Below are 20,905 nucleotides of genomic sequence, written 5' to 3'. Positions count from 1 at the left end.
AAAAAAGTTTTTCTGAATCGAGGATCCCCCCTTAAGAAACATGATGCCCGCAGCTACCGAGTTAACCGGAAGATTCAAAAGCACCTTTCCACTTCTAACCTATCTGATCGCCAGTATGGGTTCCGCAAGGGGTGTTCTACTGGCGATCTTCTTGCTTTCTTAACTGACTCTTGGTCATCCTCTCTTAGCCGTTTCGGTGAAACTTTCTCTGTTGCGCTAGACATATCGAAAGCCTTCGATAGAGTCTGGCACAAGTCTTTGCTTTCTAAACTGCCCTCTTTCGGATTCTATCCCTCTCTCTGTTCCTTTATCTCCAGTTTCCTTTCCGGCCGTTCTATCTCTGGGGTGGTAGACGGTCACTGTTCTTCCCCTAAACCTATCAACAGTGGTGTTCCACAGGGCTCTGTCCTATCACTCACTCTCTTCCTGTTATTCATCAGTGATATTCTTTCCATAACAAGCTGTCCTGTCCACTCATACGCCGACGACTCCTCTCTGCACTATTCAACTTCTTTCAATAGAAGACCCTCTCAACAGGAATTATACGACTCCAGACTGGAGGCTGCAGAACGCTTAACCTCAGACCTTGCTATCATTTCCGATTGGGGAAGAAGGAACCTTGTGTCCTTCAATGCCTCAAAAACTCAATTTCTCCACCTCAACTCGACACAATCTTCCAAATACCTATCCCCTATTCTTCGACAACACTCAGCTATCGCCATCTTCAACACTAAACATCCTCGGTCTATCCTTTACTCAAAATCTCAACTGGAAACTTCACATCTCCTCTCTCGTTAAATCAGCTTCCTCGAGGTTGGGCGTTCTGTATTGTCTCCGCCAGTTCTTCTCCCCCGCGCAGTTGCTATCCATATACAGGGGCCTTGTCCGCCCTCGTATGGAGTATGCATCTCACGTGTGGGGGGGCTCCACTCACACAGCTCTTCTGGACAGAGTGGTGTCTAAGGCTCTTCGTCTCATCAGCTCTCCTCCTCCTACTGATAGTCTTCTACCTCTTAAATTCCGTCGCGATGTTGCCTCTCTTTCTATCTTCTATCGATATTTCCACGCTGGCTGCTCTTCTGAACTTGCTAACTGCATGCCTCCCCCCCTCCCGCGGCCCCGCTGCACACGACTTTCTACTCATGCTCATCCCTATACTGTCCAAACCCCTTATGCAAGAGTTAACCAGCATCTTCACTCTTTCATCCCTCACGCTGGTAAACTCTGGAACAATCTTCCTTCATCTGTATTTCCTCCTGCCTACGACTTGAATTCTTTCAAGAGAAGGGTATCAGGACACCTCTCCTCCCGAAATTGACCTCTCTTTCGGCCACCTCTTCTGATTCTTTTTTAGGTTCAGCGAGTAGCGGACTTTTTTTTATATTATTATTTCCTTTTTTTGTGCCCTTGAGCTGCCTCCTTTGTTGTAAAATAAAAAATAAATAAAAAAAGCTCTTATCTCCTCGACCACCTCTGCCCTGCCTCCTGCCCCCCCCTGCCACAACCCTCCACCCTCATAACTCCCTCCATTTCCTCCTTATTCTTTCCCATCCTCCTTCTTCACCTACCTCCCTCTCTCCGCCCCACCTTTCACCATCTCTATTGCATACAAAAGAAAGTTACAGTGAATAGGTATAAAAAGGTTTTGCCTGGATTGTTGGCGTACACACACACACACACACACACACACACACACACACACACACACACACACACACACACAGTTGCATCACTCCTGAGGGTTTATCGTCTGGAATTTTCATCGATATTGCTTTTGCTTTACCAAGGGAGGGCCTGTTCCTCATTCTCCACTTCCCAGACAACCCATCCCGACCTACTACTTCTTCCTGCTTTCGGTACCTGTGCTGTCTGTCGTTTGTTGCTCTGTCATCACAAGTGCTCTCTCCCTGTCAACTCGGTCACCCTTCCCGCCCACTGAGAGGAGAATCTACATCCCACTCCCTACTATGTCCCTCCCGCACGCCCCCCCCCCCCCCAACCTCTAAGCTCCGTCACATCCATGAGGTATTTTCCGCTCCACACACTCCTTGGCTGTCTCTTCCACTTTTCCCTCACAAGCCTATCTACCTGTCCATATTAGTGGAATGCAAGGTACCGCAAGTTTACTGATATCTTTATGGAACCATCTCAAAATGATCAGTAAAGTTGTTTTCTCCTCGCGAGTTTTGATTCCTCATTTATTCATATGTAATGCATGATGACTATGTTTAGTTTTATGGTTAGTCTAGTTATATGCAGTGGTGGCGCTTCGAAAGTTGGCGTGCGCGGCCTGTTATGATATGGGGGTCGAGTGCATTAATGGAGACTGAAGTGAAGTTTTATTTGATGAGGCTGAAATAGGAGTTCATAACAAGGCATGTTTCTTCATCAGTTGGTGTGACAGGAGGGGACCGAAAGTTAGGTTGGATGGCCTTGGTTCGTTCGTCACGTGATTGATTGATTGATAGTTTATTGTTGCAAGTATACAACAAAGGAGAAGGGAGGATAAAAACATAACACGGGGAAGACGGAATGAAAGTTTAGCTTCATTACATTTGTTTACCTCGTCAACGTTAACAACAGCGAAAGGCAAAGGAAGATGTCCGGAATGGATGCAACACTTCATACAGACAAAATAATATACAGTGACCATTAACCGAAATTAGTAATACTCCATGATGTCTATATCTTATGAATCCCGAAATCAAGAACTATGTCATACCATGGCTTGTATTAATTCTCAAACCTTTCGGCGCCCAAGCACACATATTTGACAAGCTTTCGTAGGTGTTTTGGGCATTTTCAAGGGTACTTAAATGACCCTGGTGGAAGTTTGATCCTTCTGTACCATGAACGTGAAAAAAAACCCTTGAAACCCCGATTAATCTCCTTTTCGGCCTTTGGAAATAGCAGATGTGGGAGGTAGAGGCATCTGGGAATGCCGCCCCATTAGTACCGCATCATATTTACCTCCATACTTTTGTTGTTGGTGGCGTGACGCAGACAGTCATCATGGTCGTGGCAAAGCTGTGGAAATTGGCGCGCAGGCCGGAGGGGAAGCCCCGTGTGGAGGACTTCGCCCTGGTGGAGGAGGAAATTCCAGCCTTAGGCGAGGGAGGTAAGTGTGACGTGCAGGTTGATTCAATTTAAGATTACTAAAAAGCACTGTGCTGTGGAGAAGACTCATCCTGTTACCCGTTTCCTCAAGTTTCATTATCAAATTCACTTTTCCATTACCATTTGTAGGACATTTCTTGTTAATTTATTCTGATAAATTCTAAATAATCGTTAACTGTCCTGCCCAGTGTGGATGCTTGGGTGATGGAGTGCCTGATAGTATTTTATTGTACCCAGACGTGTTGGTGGAGGCGGTGGCCCTGAGCGTCGACCCTTACTTGAGGTACCGGGCACGGATGCTCCCCCTCAACTCAGTCATGTTTGGATCGCAGGTTGCCAAGTAAGTACACACTTTTGGAAGATATGTTTGAAAAATATTTTAGCTTTTGCTGCACAGGTCCTGCGTACATTGCGAGACCAAACCCTCTTCGCATTCCGTGTATTCTTATGAACAATGTAGAAGTAAGCAAAGTTCACTGTACACACCTTCTTCAGGTACACAAACCTTGAATAAAAAGAGCAACCAGTATTTTTTTTTTGTATTCGTTATACAAGCACTATAGTATTAATGGTATGTTTAAACCCTTGCGCAATCTGATCTTGATGGGAAAGATTTTGTACTTTAGATTATTTTACATAAGACAGCTTTTTATGTCCTTGCCTTCTGTGCAGAGATATAGAGAGAAGAAAACCTCCAAAATTGTTTAAGTTTGCTTCACAAGCACAAATGGTACAACAAAGCTGTATCACGGTAATGTCTTTCTACACCCTGGCCCAGCAACCTTGAGAAGCAATATTCACGCCCATAGGGAGAGCTTCGTTCCTCTGCCTCTAACCCGTTTATCGCGAGACAGTCCGTTCACGTGACAATTTGAAGTGGTTCTGTTGCTTCATTAATTTTTCTGTGATTATCAATCACCTTTAAACGGGGAACAGTGGTTAGAGGGCCTGGCTACGACTTCGCGGGCCCGAATTCGGATCCCGATCCAGGCAGTCGGCGTGCAGCTCACCCAACTGTTCATCCTGCCTTTCGAGTTGGTCGATAAAGGGATACCTAGAAGAACCTGAGGAAAGTAAACTGTGGCAATCCTAGACTCCACCCGGCCCGTGTCCCGGGGTAATGAGGTCTTACCCACCACGGGCTTTAAGGGCCAACGGTACGGAGATGAACACTGCAGCCACACGCAGAAACAGCATATGCACCCAACTTAACCTTTGTTTTACCTTTTAACATGTTTAGGAAATTTAAAGCTCATTTGATTGCGATCTTTATTCCCTGTGGGCGAAAATATGTCAAGAGGGCGTGTTACAACTTTGTCGCTAATTGAAATGTGTTGACACAGGGTCGCGCCATGCAGGGGAGTCATGACGAAGCTGTTGACATTGATGAGTTGTTTACGTCAGGCTTGCTGAAACAGAGTATAATAATATTTACGTTTGGAATTGATATTTGGTATACATATTTTTTTCTACATTTCTTCCTCCACAGAGTTATCGAGAGTAGAAACCCTCAGTGGCCCGTAGGAAAGCACTTGGTCCACTATGAGGGTTGGCGGACGCACACACTCATCACGGCTAGTCGACTCCAAGAGAAGGATCTGCAGCTCCAGCCTCTGCCAGAAATGCAGGACCTTCCGAAAAGTCTAGGCATTGGACTCCTAGGCATGCCAGGGTAGGTGAGCGGCAAGGCACGGAAGAAGGAACTGTGTATTAATTATGTTAGTGCTATAATTTTGTCGTATTTTAAACCGATAAAGGAATTTGAAGACAAGGAATGTTGCGTCACTATTCGGATGGGATTGGGGAAGGAGTGGGTAAAATAATATAAAAAGGGAAGTAACGGTTACAAGTCCTTGCAAAATTAATTAAATTAAGCGCTGGAACTCGAAAAGGCAATGCTACCAAGAGCATACTATCCGCTTGTTTATTTATGCTTGTCCTAAATCTATGACAACAACTCCCTACTTCCCTTGCCATCATTTATTACTATTTTCATGCTAACTGCTCATCTTGACTTGCGGGCTGCATGCTACCACCCTTCCCATGATCTCACTGTACAAGGCAATTTACTCAAGTTCATCACTCTGATGTCCAACTTCCTATTGCACGTTGAGCATAACAGCAGAGTATAAGCAGACACATAGAGGTGGCCACTTGGCTCATGGTCACGCAGACAAGCTGACTGACCTCTCCGAGCTGTCTTGGCGGGAAAAAATGACCAAAGAGATGTGTTGCTAGCCGCAGCACACGACTACGGTACCGCTCAACCTCCAGGACTCCCACCCTCCAGCCGAAGAGGGACGCCACACGCGGCAAACGTGGGCGGACTAGGGTTAGGGCGCGCCAACCCGTCCTCAGGGTTTAGCACGTCCGGTGGAGAGAAGGATTATTCAGGAAGGGAAAGTAAGATACGGGTCTGGGTGGTTGACTCATCCTATGAGATGAATTTGACTTTCTAAGTTGGCCTATCAATTTTCTTTATAGGAGTAATATGTTGCAGGTGCTGGAATATATTTAAGCTCGTAAACTGCGGTATGACTGTATATAAACAATTAAGTAAATAATGTAGTTATAGTTACAATGCAATCCCTTTTCAGCAACACTGCGTACTTCGGGCTCCTTGACATCTGCGAGCCCAAGGCGGGAGACACGGTGCTGGTGAACGGGGCTGCTGGCGCCGTCGGCAGCGCGGTGGTGCAGATCGCCAAAATCAAAGGTGTGTTACCCACGGTGTAGTAACACAGCCTGGTCCAGCGAGGCAGTAGCAGCGGGCCACGCTCTCGTAACAGTTTTGCTCCTAAGGAAAACAAATGCAATCATATGTAGTTTTCTTCTTCAACAAGTTATGACTTATCGGTGATTATGGTAAACTCAATGGTTCAGGCAGCTGCGCACTGCACGCTGCTACAACGAACGGGTTAGAAGTAAAGGAACATGGCTGTGTCTTACTTAGAGGCTGATATATATATATATATATATATATATATATATATATATATATATATATATTTATATATATATATATATATATATATATATATATATATATATATATATATATATATATATATATATATATATATATATATATATATATATATATATATATATATATATATATATATATATATATATATATATATATATATATATATTAGGTGCTGCCTATAACACCGGTACAGGCTGTCTTGAGGGGCCTCTTGGACGACCCCAGCCCTTTAGTGGTGATGTTTTATTTATTGATAAAAGAGAAAATAAATTACTTGCTAGGTTCTCTTCATAAAAAAAAACTTCTTCCATGAAAGTCCTGCAAAATCAATCAGAATTGGACTTATTAAAAAATTATGTTTATGTTACAATATTTGCTGAGTACTTGCTGTGGGTGTATCAGTCTCGCCTTCCAAGAAATTTATCAAAACTTCTCTTCGTCTGCTGGGCATCGTTGTCTAAATGTTCTGTAAACGATTCTTAGAGCCACCCAGTTTTATTTTAAACATTACTTTCACTATCACAAGCTTCGTGACGATAATAAAAGCCGTGCGTTTCCTATCTTCTGGCATTTGTCTGTATATGAAGAAATGGCGACACAAATAATAAGCTGTTACAACCTCTGTCGCGAGCACGTGTTGTGATGAACGAGGATTTATAGTGGACAGCGAATTTCCCCTTTGAGGCGGTCGGTTATGGTTGAAAAATAATCTTTTAGATTACTCTTTCGGAACTAGGAAATGTTATGTAGTTTGTACACATTCTTCCAATCAGTGTTCATGTCAAGAAGAGAAAAAAAAGGAAATAAGGTACTAATAGCTTAGTTATTTTTTCTACTTCAAGTAATTTTGCTGAGGAATAGGATTGGGAATAGTGGTTTTTTTTTTAAAGATTTGCTCCCTCCCTATAGAAGGGAGCAATGTGCCGACAGACCGACTCTATCGGCGATCGAAATCTAGCCGACCAAGTCAGTCTGTCGACGAGGGCTTGCATGTCTCTGAATAGTGCTGTTCCTTAGCTCAATCTTCTATACTATTTATTTTCTCTGAACTGAGTTCTAATTGAAATGGTGCGCACAGTTTCGAGAGCATTATTTGCCGTAGCCGGCAATGTCATGGAGTCACTGCCTTTTTTTCCTTTATTAACCTACAGGCTGCAAGGTGATTGCATTCGCCGGTTCTGACGAGAAGGTGAAGTGGGTGAAGGAACTTGGCGCCGACCACGTCTTCAACTACAAGACAGCCAACATTGGGGAAGCCCTGAGCCAAGCCGCACCCAACGGCATCAACGCTTTCTTCGATAACGTGAGTTGTGGCCCGGCTAGGCAGCAATAAACCGTACTGGCTATCACTTCGCCCTTCGCAGCTTGAGGCCCCTCGCATTCGTCTCCGTGGCAACGGCGACGCTTTGAATTTTGTTAACCAACTATTTTTTACAGGTTAGAAGTTGTGTACGGCAGCACCGAGTATGTAAAGCAGCTAGTTTAGGACCAGAAGTCTAAATAACCTCACCTTCAGAAATAATACTCATCTAACATAAATAAACTATGCATACTAAAGAACAAAATAACCATGAGTGAAGTATTCAAGAGATGAAACATCTCATGTTGCCTTCTGGATTGGACTTTGCCGTTCACGAGGAAGATAAGGGCCCGCATACATTCGCCACTCGGTCATCAAATTCACCACAAATCTACGCACTCCTTAAAACATACAAGCTTGAAATCTACGAGGTAATATATTTTTTCGACCAGCAGATACAGTACTCTTCAGACATGTAGCTCCCAACAATAACTGTTCTGAATCCCGAAAGAGAGAAAAAAAATAACAGTTCGCTGGGGTGAGGGTCTCCTGTAGTCTGACAATATGAAGTCCGTTTCAGTGGGCCCGCGCCTTTCCCCAGCGCTGAAGCATCACCCGCAGTTCATCCCTCTCTCATGTCACCGACATCCTGGCAACTAGTTGGCCGAATGTCTCAGACAGGCGATGACCGTCGGCAATTATACTAGCGGACACCAAGACGCCAAAAAAAAAAAAAAAAATCATCCATTCTTGGAGCGTGGGGGCCGAGTTGTCAGATCCATAAGTCGCTGGGCCACGACAACCCACGACTCTATAGGGTACACGAGGTCTTGGGTGTTGATGTGAAAGGGTCACGCATGGTTGTGCCAGCATGTCGCCGGAATGCTGGCTGGCCGCATGTCCCAGACAGGCGACGACCGTCGGCAATCATAATAGCCAACACACACACACACACACACACACACACACACACACAAAAAAAAAAATCCCCCCTGTTCGACCGTTCGTCTAATGACTGCCCTGTAATCTGGGACTAAGAGTGACGTGGTGTGTGTGTCGTGAGCACGAGAGTGGGGCAGGGCTGTAACCTTACCCTGTAGCTTTACAGCACCTGCATAAACTGGGTACTAGGCAGAGTTGGGGATCAGAGTCATTGTGGAGCATCTGTTGGCAATACCAGGGTCAATGAGCTTGTTTTTGCCGATGTTGCAGTAATTCTTGCAGTCACAGGTTCTGGGGATGGCTCTCGAGGCACTGCACGAAGAGGCGAACCCGTGAGACTTCAATGTTCCTGAACAAGACTGAAGCGAACATGGAACAGTCACCCTTTTGGGCTGATTTACACAGACACGCAGATATGCATGGACTGCCAGCAGGACATGGAAACTTCGTTGTTATAATTTTCTTTTATTCCTATGATGTGGCTTTGGACAAAGAGTCCTCCATTTTGTGCGCCATACATGCCCCAGGCGTGCCGTGAAACTATGGGAAAGAAAGTGCTGCCCCAGCGTTACATATTCTGGTTCTTTGCTCTGAAGCCTAAGTCATATATTGTTGCATTCATAGCTTAAACTATTCTTAACACTCTTATACACAGTATGTGAACACTACATAGCTTAACATTGTGTTATAACATAGAAATATTAGCAAAATATACTGACCTCCATTGCCACGGGTTGAATCACTGCTCCACTGACCGCTGAATCCACATTTCATCCACTTATAAACGACAGACCTCAGCCCCTTCTTCTTCTTCTTCTTTTGACCTGTAACGCTTTGTATCGCTTCTTAGGTCCTCCTCTCGTTCCTCCCTTCTTCTTACTCACACACCTTCCTTTTCAGTGTTATGTTATTTTCTAACCTGAACGTCGGCGGCTGCATGGAAGCGTTCTTAACGGCACCTATGTTACCTTCTAATAGCACCATACAAGTTTACCCTTATAGCACCATATAAATTCCTTACACATTAATATTTTACGTAATAACAATGAGGTATAATGAAGTATATCGATACCACAGTTACAAAGACCAAGGTATAGGTGTTTGGAAATTTATTAGATGAAATAGTACATTCTGTTCATGTGTGTGACGAGGACAGCGATATTTTGGGAAATTTCACATACCTTGGTTACGTAGTGCACAACAACAGCGGCTCATCAAGGAATCTTACAGTGGATTGGATTAGCCTACGATGTTATGGACTCAATCAGCACGAGTATACGGTGTCATCGGCACTTTTGCAGTAGGACAAAGTTATGGATCTCCAAGTCGCTAGTTCTCCCTGTTTTATTCTGTGGCCGTGTGGACACTGAATAGTGAATCGAAGAGGCGGAATGCGGTCTTTGGTAACAAGTGCCTTAGCAAAATCATGAGATATCGCTTGAGTAAATTGGTGTCAATTGGGCGACTACTTCGTGAGAGGGATTGGAGACCTGTTACCTGCTTAGTCTGTCAACGCCTACTTCGGCCATACGAGCATGTGGCACGCTGCCCAGAAACAGACCCTGCTCACCGTCTTGTTTCTTTAAAAACAATTTCAAGTGGGGGAGGCCCACAGAGTTCGTGGAGCGAACAAGTCGATACATCCTGCTCTGAGGTACCAAGATGGGAAGGGGGACAGCATGGAGACTCGCCCGGAGAAATCCCCGGGTCAGGCGTCGTAGGGTGGGTGAGGCGACGCGCGCCCCGGCGTATACTAAGGGGTAAGCGTCCGTGGCTAGGGAGGGACTCGAAGAAGCCCTCTAATGGTGACCGAGTGAACTAATATAGAATAAGCTAGGCTTATTAGTGTCAAGAGGCGTTCGTTAACTTATGTTTCATTCAACGCGGCTGTATTACGACTTTATAAATGTATATATACTTTTGTTGTTTCCAGGTGGGAGGCAAGTTCACGGCCGAAGCCTTGAACCACATGGCAGACTTTGGCCGCGTGTCCCTGTGTGGGGCCATCTCCACCTACAACGAGGAGACCAAAGAGGCGCCGGGCGCACTCACAGGTTGGTGGCGCCTCACGTTGTGCCCAGTGCCAAGTAAAGCCCGCAGACAACCTTACATTGCTGTGCCACTTTTAGCGAGAAAATTGTCCATTCATTACTAAATTATAATAACATAGAACGGACATTCATTACTAAATTACAACCACACAACAGACATTCATTACTAAATTCAGTGACATCTCAAGTAATGGACGGCTTACTCTTGATTTTGCGGCGCCCTTGTCTTAAGCTGCGAATTTTGGAAAATCAACCGCTTTGGTGCGAATCGCCATAACTCCCTTATTTTTGGGGCTACAGAAACGTTTTTGGTATCAATCGACGGCAAAATGAAAGGGCTATATTTTTTAATCAGCGACCGGGCTCGAAAACCGACTCGAAAGGGTCAAAAATCGAATAAATTCGCAAAAAACGACTCTGAAAAAAAAAATTACTTTTGAGTTCCCAACCTTGAAACCCGTTCATTTTTTGAGAATTTCTAAAAACTTATTTAACAAATGATCTAGCCCTGCCAATGTGCTTTCAGTTATGGTGCATAACATTTCCCTACTCCCAGTAGTTTCGTCGCTAGAGCTCGAAACGTAGACCCTGTCGAGAGCGATTTTGACGAACTCCAGACACTTTGCCGTTTTCGTCTAGTGTGGCCTTGCTATTGCCTCTAGAAGACTGTAATTTGGCATGTCGCCCCTCTTGGCAAGGTAGTTTGATCAACTCGAAGGAATTTTGATAGCTCGATTCCAAGTTCGTCGTCGAGCCGTCACAAAATAGCCTGTTTTTCGGCCCTTTTGCCGCGATTTGGACACGTCCTAGCTTTTTACTTATAACTTTTTTTATTTGTTTAATGCTTTCCATTTTTTTCTGATTATTAATCTGTATTAAAAGAGCTTTCATTTGCCACCAAGCACGCCTTCCTAGCTTCAGTAGTTTTTGCCAAAAACAAGGGCGTGTCCAAATCGCGGCAAAAGGGCCGAAAAACAGGCTGTTTTGTGACGGCTCGACGACGAACTTGGAATTGAGCTATCACAACATCCTTCGAGTTGGTCAAACTACATTGCCAAGAGGGGCTACATTCCAAAGTACAGCCTTCTAGAGGCAATAGCAAGGCCACACTAGACAAAAACGGCAAAGTGTCTGGAGTTCGTCATAATCGCTCTCGACAGGGTTTACGTTTCGAGCTCTAGCGACGAAACTACTGGGAGTAGTGAAATGTTATGCACCATATATGGAAAGCACATTTGCAGGGCTAGATCATTTGTTAAATAAGTATTTTGAAATTCTTAAAAAATGAGCGAGTTTCAAGGTTGGAAACTCAATCTTTTTTTTTCAGAGTCGTTTTTCGCAAATTTATTCGATATTTTACCCTTTCGAGTCGGTTTTCGAGCCGGTCACAAATTAAAAAGTATAGCCCTTTCATTTTGCCGTCGATTGATACTATAAACTTTTCGGTAGCCCGGGAAATAAGGGAGTTATGGCGATTCGCACCAAAGCGGTTGATTATCCAAAATTCGCGGCTTAATGACGAGGCTGGGGCAAGTGTCCGTTTCATATTATAGGGTTCATTGCTAAATTACAACCACACAACAGACGTTCAGTACCAAGTTAAAAGTAATGAATGTCTGTTGTGTGATTGTAACTTAGCACACTCCCATGGGTTATATTATTTGGCGGAGGGGTTAGCTCTTTTACACATATTTTTACGATTAAATGAACAGAGCTGAATGAAGAGAGAAAATATCCGCATCACACCGTTCTGTGACAGTAAACGGCGAGAGGCCTGACAGAAGCATTCAGTTTAGTTCTAAAATTTTCTCGAAACCCACCCGAGTCGAAAGAAGAATTAATTACTACAGTAAGCTGTTCCAAAATTTCCCATGAGAGATTTACATAGATTTACATCGAAAATCAGACCACACAGACCCCATGGTCCAGACTAGGTGGTCTGTCCTTAAACCTAAGTGATTTTACATTAATCAGATGGCTCCAAAACGTTGCTTTTCTACTCTAGTTAATATTAAGTTCAAGGAAGTGGCGGTCGAGCTTGTTTTTAAAGGAGTCAATCGTGTAACACTGGACCACTGATGGTGGAAGCTTATTCCGTTCTCGCACTACAACGTTGGTGAAGAAAAATTTGGTGCAGTCTGAATTTACTTGTCTACATTTGAGTTTTGTGCCATTGTTCCTCGTTCGCAAAGTGTCATCGATCATAAACAATTTTGTTCTGTCTACATTCGTGAAACCATTAAGTATTTTAAAACATTCGATCAGTTTTCCTCGGAGGCGACGTTTCTCAAGAGAGAACATGTTAAGGGTGGAAAGCCTTTCTTCGTAGGATTTGTTGCGCAAGGAAGGGATCATTTTTGTTGCTCGACGCTGAACACCTTCTAGTTTAGCAATGTCCTTTGCATGGTGGGGAGACCAAAACTGTAGGCCTACCGCATATTCCAAGTGGGGTCTGACTAAACTATTGTAGAGCGGAAGTATTACATCTTTATTTTTGAATAAAAAGTTTCTTTTAATGAAGTCCAACATTCTGTTCGCTTTATTTGCTGCATCGATGCATTGATGTGAGAATTTGAGGTTTGACGCAATTTTAATCCCCAGGTCCTTAACGCATTGAACACTTGTGAGTTTAACGCCGCGTATTTCGTAATCGAACTTCTTATTTTTTGTTCCAACTTGAAGAACCTGGCACTTGTCTACGTTAAAGGGCATCTCCCATTTATCCGACCAAGCTGAAATTTTGTGCAAATCCTCTTGGAGGCTTTGCCTGTCTTCGTCAGTGAGAACCGAGTTACCAATCTTTGTGTCGTCTGCAAATTTACTAATGCGATTATTGAGTCCAACATCCACGTTGTTGATGTAAATAATGAAGAGCACTGGGCCAAGAACCGAGCCCTGAGGGACGCCACTAGTGACCGGCGCCCACTCTGTCCGTCAATCACTACTCTTTGTTGTCTGTTGCTCAACCAATTCGCGATCCATTGGTTTACTTGACCGTCAATGCCTATTTGCTTTAATTTATAAAGTAATTTGTGATGTGGGACTTTATCAAACGCTTTCTGGAAATCAAGATAGACTACGTGCAGGATCTTTTGTTACGGAAGCCATGTTGTGAATCCCCAATTAATGAGTGGAGAAACATCTGAAACATTTGAAACATTTATTTATAGCTATTAGTTATACAAAATTATATATGTTATATGCATATATATGTATGGACAGAGCTTTAAGCTGTACAACTAAAGCTAGCCTGTATAAAGCATAGCTTTTTAGGCAAGAAAATATATATTTTATTTGAAAATTACTGGCTGTGACAACATTAATAATGATTATAGTAAAGATGAAATGATTATGATAACTTTACATAATGATAAAGTAATAGAATCATATGTTGAGCATGCGAGATAACACAATAGAATAAACGCGTACATACATACATGCATGCACACACATAGACCTATATATACACATGCGCGCGCAAGAGAGAGAGAGAGAGAGAGAGAGAGAGAGAGAGAGAGAGAGAGAGAGAGAGAGAGAGAGAGAATTTTGTGTCTTTCCAGGAGCCTTCAAGGAGCGTGTCGTGCTCACGAAGCAGCTGCGTGTGGAGGGCTTCCTCGTCACACGGTGGGGTGCCCGCTGGATGGAAGGCCTCAACCAGCTCAAGGCGTGGGTGCTGGAGGTGGGTAGAGCATAGTTTGTAGTTTTTCTCCTTTAGCTATATTGTTTTTTTTATTAATATACCTTATAACTGCGCGTGGCGGCGGTGCTCATCTCCATCCCGTCAACCCATTGAGCCTGTGGAGGGAGGGAACCCATTAACCCGACACAAGGGTCAGTGTAACATCCGGGACACCACAGTTTACCTTCCCCAGGTTTTCCCAGGTACCCATTTAGTGACCATCCAGAAGGGAAGGATGAAAAGCTGGGTGAGCTACACGCCGACCGCCCAGGCTGGGATTCGAACCCAGGCCTGCAGATTCATCGTTAGGGTCGCTAACCAGCGTAATAATAATAAGAAGAAGAAAGAAGAAGAAGAAGATGGGGAAGAACAAGAATATGTTATCCTCTAGTCTACACACTCGACATAGAGAAAATTAACTAACTAACTTGGAGCATACTCCAGGGGGCACGTTGCCTCACCCACCCCGCTGTGTCCACCCCATGCAGTTAGTTCCTCCTAGCGAGCCCTCGTGCTGTCCTAAGACACATGGGAGGATCGATCGACTTGTCCCAACCATGAGTTACGTGAACGTCCCCTTAGTCTGCTCCACTAAGGGCTGTCTCGTACAGAAATAACCTTATAAGCCTGTTACGTGCCCATGTAGCCGGAGTTGGCATTCACGAACCAAGCTGGTAACAGTCCTCGATACAGTTTCATCACGTAGTCGCTGGCTCGGCACGAAGTCCTTCAACCGATACCCCATGATCCTACAAAGGCACCAAAGGCATCGACAAGCCTCACCTGGTCACTATTCAGTGTCCATGTCTCACAGCTATATACAGAAAGACAGGGAGCAAATGTGACAAAGATTTGAATCTTTGCTCGTCTGCATAGATATCGACAACGTCATATGGTCGTGTTCAGCGAGTACATCACATCCGTCCTGTGACTTTCTGGTAAGACTCACCATTGTTTTACACTAAGCTACCAAGATATTTGAAATTATTGATGGCCTCAGTATCTCACCACATGGATGAACAGACTGAGCGGTATCATCAGTTAAGCTTCCAAACGACTGGACCTTGGTTGAACAGATTGATTAAGCGGTATCATCAGTTAAAGCTTCCAAATGACTGGACCTTCGTCTTAGTCCAGGAGACCTTCAGTCCCAGAGACCTCGCCTCCCCATGCAGCACCTCGAGAGCCATCGCCAGTACCTTCAGCAATTCCGCGAGAAGCACAGCATCAGCACCAAAAACAAGATCAGTGACCTTGATGTTGGACGCACCCGTGCCTCACTTCCGAATAAATAGGGAAGTCGAAAACGACTCTCCTTCACAGCACTCTCAGTCCCAAAGTTTGGCGAGTCATCGGGTCAGTAATCGTTGCAGGAATCCCACGGATCCGCAAAATGTCACAAAGTGCTTCATTATGCACTGAGTCATAGCCTTCTTGAGATCGACATATGCTGCGAGTAGCCACTGTCAAAATTCAAGTCGGCGTCCCACAAGGATGCGAAGTGCTAGAATCCTGTCAGTTGTTGCTTACCAGGCGTGAACCCAGATTACTCAGGTCTGAAATATTAACAGATGAGATCGAATTCGCATCAGCAGTAAATGAGCGAGCACTTTGTACGGCACAATGAGTCAATTTATGCGTGTAGCGAGGATTTGAGATCTTTGAAAATTCCATCTACCTTAGTAGCGTAGTTCAGAACAACAGTGGGTCTCACCAGGAAGTCTTGCGGGGGATTATCTTGGCCCACGGGGTTAAGGTCTCGCTCAGCACGAGTACATGGCGTTGTCGATACCTATGTAGAAGGACAGAGATTCAGATCTTATATCCCTTGTGCTCCCTGTCTTACTCTATGGTTGTGAGACATGGACACTAAAGAGTGATTTGGAGAGGCGGATTTGATGCCTTTGGTAATAAGCGTCTGGGCAGAATCATGAGATATCGCTACAATGACTTTGTGTCTAACCAGCGACCATACGGGCATGTGACATGCTACCCAGAAACTAACCCTACTCATCAGGTTGTTCCTTTAAGAGATAATCCTTGGTGGAGGAGGCTATGGGGACGCCCACAGAGGTCGTGGATTAAACAAGTCGATACATTCTGTCAGGAGGTGCTTAGGAAGAAAAGGGGGCCTGCATGGAGACTTTCTTGCCCTGAGGGACCCCCGGGCTTGGCGTTTCGCGAGGCGACGCGCCCACTAACGTATGCTCCCATGGATATTTATACACATATATATATATATATATATATATATATATATATATATATATATATATATATATATATATATATATATATATATATATATATATATATATATATATATATATATATATATATATATATATATATCTCTCTCTCTCTATATATATCTATATATATATCTATATATATATATATATATATATATATATATATATATATATATATCTCAGCGATGTAATTGACAAATAATTGAATATCCCCAGCAATTTCCACATCTTTATTCACTTTGTGACGTCGGGAAACAGCATCTCACATCTTCAGGCTATAAAAAAGGCTGTAAAAACGTTAAAACAGAGTAAAAACAACGGTATTTATAATACTGTGAAACCGAAATTATGTAATACATTAACCAGAAGATTGCAATATTTGAAGCAAACAACACGACAACACTGGCTGCTAACCAACCCTAAGGCCTTGTTCACACACCATCGCTCTTCTGATTGGCTAGGATCACGGGGTAAGCCAGCCAATGGAAAGGCAATGTGGCCTTCACACCGCCTTCAAACCACCAAGTGTGTACGCTCCCATTGAAAGCCCGCCGCGGATCCGCGGCGGGAGGAAAAACTACGCGGTTGTGTGTGAACAGCTCCATTGACTTACACTGTAATATCACCGCCGCGGTTTGAACCGCGCGGGACAAACCGCTAGTGTGAACAGGGCTTAACCCAAAGTGTTCAGTTTGAATGATTCATTGTTGCAAAGTTCTGGTTGGTCTTCAAAAACAAACAGTGAGTCTGCAATTCTCAAATCTGAAGAATGGTCAGCTCTAAATTATGTCCTAAAATCACTTTCCCTACTTATCAAGGATGGCAGTACGGTATGGTATGGTACGGAATTACGGTACGGTATGGTATTTTTTAAGGTAAACGTACGGTACGAAATTACGGTACGGTATTTTTTGTCAAGTACGGTACGGTACGAAATTACGTTATTTTTTCCGTACCTTTTCCGTACCCTTTTCATACTTTATTAAAATTCTAATATGTATTCCACTGCCTCTGTTCAGAATAGACTAATATGAATATCCGGACGATTGCGACACAAAATAGTTTTATTTACGAGAGAGAGAGAGAGAGAGAGAGAGAGAGAGAGAGAGAGAGAGAGAGAGAGAGAGAGAGAGAGGTACTAGACGGCAACTCGTCTGTTGGCCTTCGGGCCTCGGCCCGTCATTTCTAAGACATATTATGTAAGTTCATACTACCGCACCTATTAGAACTGGAACTTTTCACTAACAGTAAAAAGTTCCAGTTCTAATATATTTAGTGATAAATATACGTACTATAAAAGGTATATTCATTAATAAGAAAACTAAAAACAGTTATATGAACTTAATCTTCAGTCTCATCAATAAGGAAGTGTTTCCACAAGTACTTCATAAAATTGGTTAATTTTAGAGATGTAGGCAGCTTATCGCATTGGTACGATATTGGGTACGAAATTACGGTACGAAATTTTATTTTTTCATACTAGTACGGTACGGTTTTTTGGTAACGGTACAAATTTACGGTACGGTATTTTTAAGCATGCGGAATTACGATATTTATTACGTACCGTACCGTACTGCCACCCTTGCTACTTATATGTCCCTTATCCCTTGAATGATTCCTAATTACTGAAAAACTCGGTGTCATTACTGGGCTGCCTGTTCTGTACGACAGAGCCTTGTGCTCAGATATTCTAGTTCTTAGGCTCCTGTTTGCTGAACCCACACGCCCGATGTGTCAATCAGGACAACACAAAACTAATAAACAACACCTGAGCACTTGTGGCTGGGCAGTCTTTCTTCATCAGTCACATTAGGATTTGTAAAAATAAACCTAGAAGACAATTGTGCGAAATACTTGTGAAGGGGTTGCAGTTTTTTTATTTTTTTTATTTATTTTTTTTATTTTTTTTACCAAATAGGTAACGAGTGTTCTTGAAATATGTAACAAAGGGTTATCTTGCTGCAGGGAATTGGAGAGCATGGGGATATTTTTTTAATATAAAAGATTGCTCTGCGAGGCCAAGGGAGTGTATCATAATTGCTATATAACCAAATCCTCCTCATCCTCCTCTTCCGTGAGTATCTTACAATCCATGTGTCTGATCTTTCCATCTGTTAATTCTAATGATCTCCCTAAGCTTAAAAAGTATAAGCTGATCAAATAAATAACCCTCAAGCTAATCAAGTGATTTTTCAGGGCAAACTGAAGTATCGGGAGACTGTGGTTCATGGGTTTGAGAAGATGCCACAGGCCTTCATCGGTCTGTTTGACGGAGACAACATCGGGAAGGCAGTCGTGGTGCCGCAGTGAGCGTCAGCCGCCACCACTAACCACCAGGACCAATATTCTCAAACGTTTCGACGCCTTAGTACATTTACATTAGCTAGCTCTCGTAGAACTTGTAAGGATTCACACGTAGGTGGATTCATTTGGGGGTAGTTTTGCAAGATTTCTACACCATGAACAGGAAAACACTGATGGGAACCCAAGGGATGTTTACTGTGGCCTTCAAACTTGACCGTGATAAGAGCTGAAGCGTTTGAGTATACGAGTCCGGGGCTCTCCGATAACCACTACCACCGTTCATGTGCCTTTCTGGTGTGAACTCTTCTTGCCCTCGGAGGCTGGTATACAAGGGTGGTTGTTAGCTCTGTGGCATAATTGTCGAGTGTTGAGCGTTTTGATTAATGTAAAGGTATAATGCAACTGTACTTAATTTCACTTGTACGGAATTACAAAATGCATATTGTGCTGAGTCTGGTTTATTCTTCCAACATCATCTTGTTAGTGGTGTCGCTAGGGGTCCATATATTTAATTAGTCAAGGAGCCAAATTGGGTTCCTAAGTTTTCTGTGGAAGGTCGGTCTCATGAGGGGCTGCCTTTATAGGTAAAGAATTAGGGGTGTACGCCATAGCTGCGCTTGGCCTCGATGCTGAACTCCGTCGCATTGGCCCTTGAGCTTGTGGTGGGTAGAGTTACCTTCCCCAGGTTTCCCACGGTACCAATTTATCGACCAGCCGGAAATGAAGGATCAACAGCTGGGTCAGCAATGTTGCCAGATTGTCGTACTCAGCTTCCTATGTTTGCCGATATCCGACCCCAAAACTGCCTCCTCGACCCCATTAATTGCCTTCATATGCAGTTATCGTTAAAATGGTTAATTATTGGTGTTTTTTGGCAATAGCTATGGCTCAGAAACCAGTAAATACGAGGCTCTGAGTACGATAATCTGGCAACGTTGGCTGGGTGAGTTGCACGCCGACTTCCCTGACTGGGATTCGAACCCTGGTCCGCGGATCCACAGCCAGGCAAGCTAACCAATGCACCACGTACTTACATAGAGTTACTCAAAGGGCCAAATTACATTGCAGTTTGTTCCCTCGATTTCATGTTAGGGGCCACAGCCATGCCACTGACTAGCAAGCATGGGGCGAATGGCGAATATGGAGGTGCCGTGATTATGCACACGTTTAAGAGGGATGTTAATTTTTATTTTGATGTAATGACAAAAAATATATTACATTTGGGGATATTTTTTTGTTTTATTCTTCCAAAGTCAGTGATTCCAAGTCTTAGTAATTACCCACTCCGGCACCGAACCACTACCCGACACCTCCACCCCTCTGCCTCCCTCCCCTCCCCTCTCCACCACACAAACACTCCTCTCCCCCTACCCCTTCACTCCCTCAGCTACCATACATCCTCGCCCCGACCCCGCTACCTCACCCCTGTCTCGCTAGTTGCATAGGTTGGTATTGTCAGATGCTCCCGCCCCTGACACCAACTATTTCCAGAGGTCAAAAAGGAAGTTAATCGAGTTCTAATGAGTGTTCTGTTAGGTTCAAGGTACAGAAGAAAACTCAGACTACCACCAGGGTCATAAAAGTACCCCTGGAAATGCCCTAAACTCCCACGAAAGACTAGTAAATTACGTGTTCTTGAGGGTGGAAATGTTTAAAAATATGGCCCATACCCTCCCACCCTTTCCATTAGTCCACGATCCCGCCCCGCCACCCCCACTCCTGTCCCACCACCTCCTCCCCTCCTCTATTCTCCCACACAGCCAGACAGATCTTGAAATTCTTAACTCTAGGTATGACTTGTAAAACACTTAAGACATAATATGCACTGGCGGAACCTGGCTTAAATCAAAAACTGCTCCTTTAAATGAAACTGAAGGATCTGAATCTTACCGAATACGCACAGGCCCATAAGCCTACGATGGTGTTGCAATCTATGTGAACAGCAACATACCCAGTGTTCTGCTGAGTGATTGCTGTCTGTGTGTTGACAACGTGCTGTGTAAATAGCTAGTTGTACAATCACACTATCGGCCGTAGTATTAATCTTCCCCATCCCCTCCCCGTCCCCGGCGGGCCAGACAAGACCAACTCGCAGGTAATAATAATGTTGGCAGCACTTTCATAAGAAGAACATAAGAACATAAGAACATAGGGAAACTGCAAGAGGCCGGGTGGCCTACACAGGGCAGCTCCAGAATCCCCCCAACTACTCACGGTGGGTGAGGTGTCGTTACAGGGGTTACAGGTAGAGGCTTGATCCTCGTTATACCG

At 43.9% G+C, this 20,905-nt stretch overlaps 1 protein-coding gene across 1 annotated transcript in view; it reads left to right on the top strand.

Annotated features, from left to right (window-relative positions):
• Positions 1 to 19,863, top strand: part of LOC126998451 (prostaglandin reductase 1-like) — a 44,056-nt gene extending 24,193 nt beyond the window's left edge. The window contains exons 2-9 of the mRNA XM_050860147.1: positions 3,004 to 3,118; positions 3,355 to 3,457; positions 4,607 to 4,789; positions 5,715 to 5,833; positions 7,258 to 7,409; positions 10,282 to 10,402; positions 13,960 to 14,078; positions 18,527 to 19,863. Of these exons, the coding sequence (XP_050716104.1) occupies positions 3,013 to 3,118; positions 3,355 to 3,457; positions 4,607 to 4,789; positions 5,715 to 5,833; positions 7,258 to 7,409; positions 10,282 to 10,402; positions 13,960 to 14,078; positions 18,527 to 18,640 (1,017 nt within the window). The 5' untranslated portion in view covers positions 3,004 to 3,012 and the 3' untranslated portion in view covers positions 18,641 to 19,863. The remainder of the gene's footprint in view (positions 1 to 3,003; positions 3,119 to 3,354; positions 3,458 to 4,606; positions 4,790 to 5,714; positions 5,834 to 7,257; positions 7,410 to 10,281; positions 10,403 to 13,959; positions 14,079 to 18,526) is intronic.
• Positions 19,864 to 20,905: the final 1,042 nt, after the last annotated feature.

The sequence above is a fragment of the Eriocheir sinensis genome, chromosome 2, assembly GCF_024679095.1.
Source record: "Eriocheir sinensis breed Jianghai 21 chromosome 2, ASM2467909v1, whole genome shotgun sequence".
NCBI lineage: Eukaryota > Metazoa > Arthropoda > Malacostraca > Decapoda > Varunidae > Eriocheir > Eriocheir sinensis.
The sequence above is the reverse complement of the archived record's forward strand: the minus strand, read 5'-3'. Positions and strand labels throughout refer to the sequence as shown.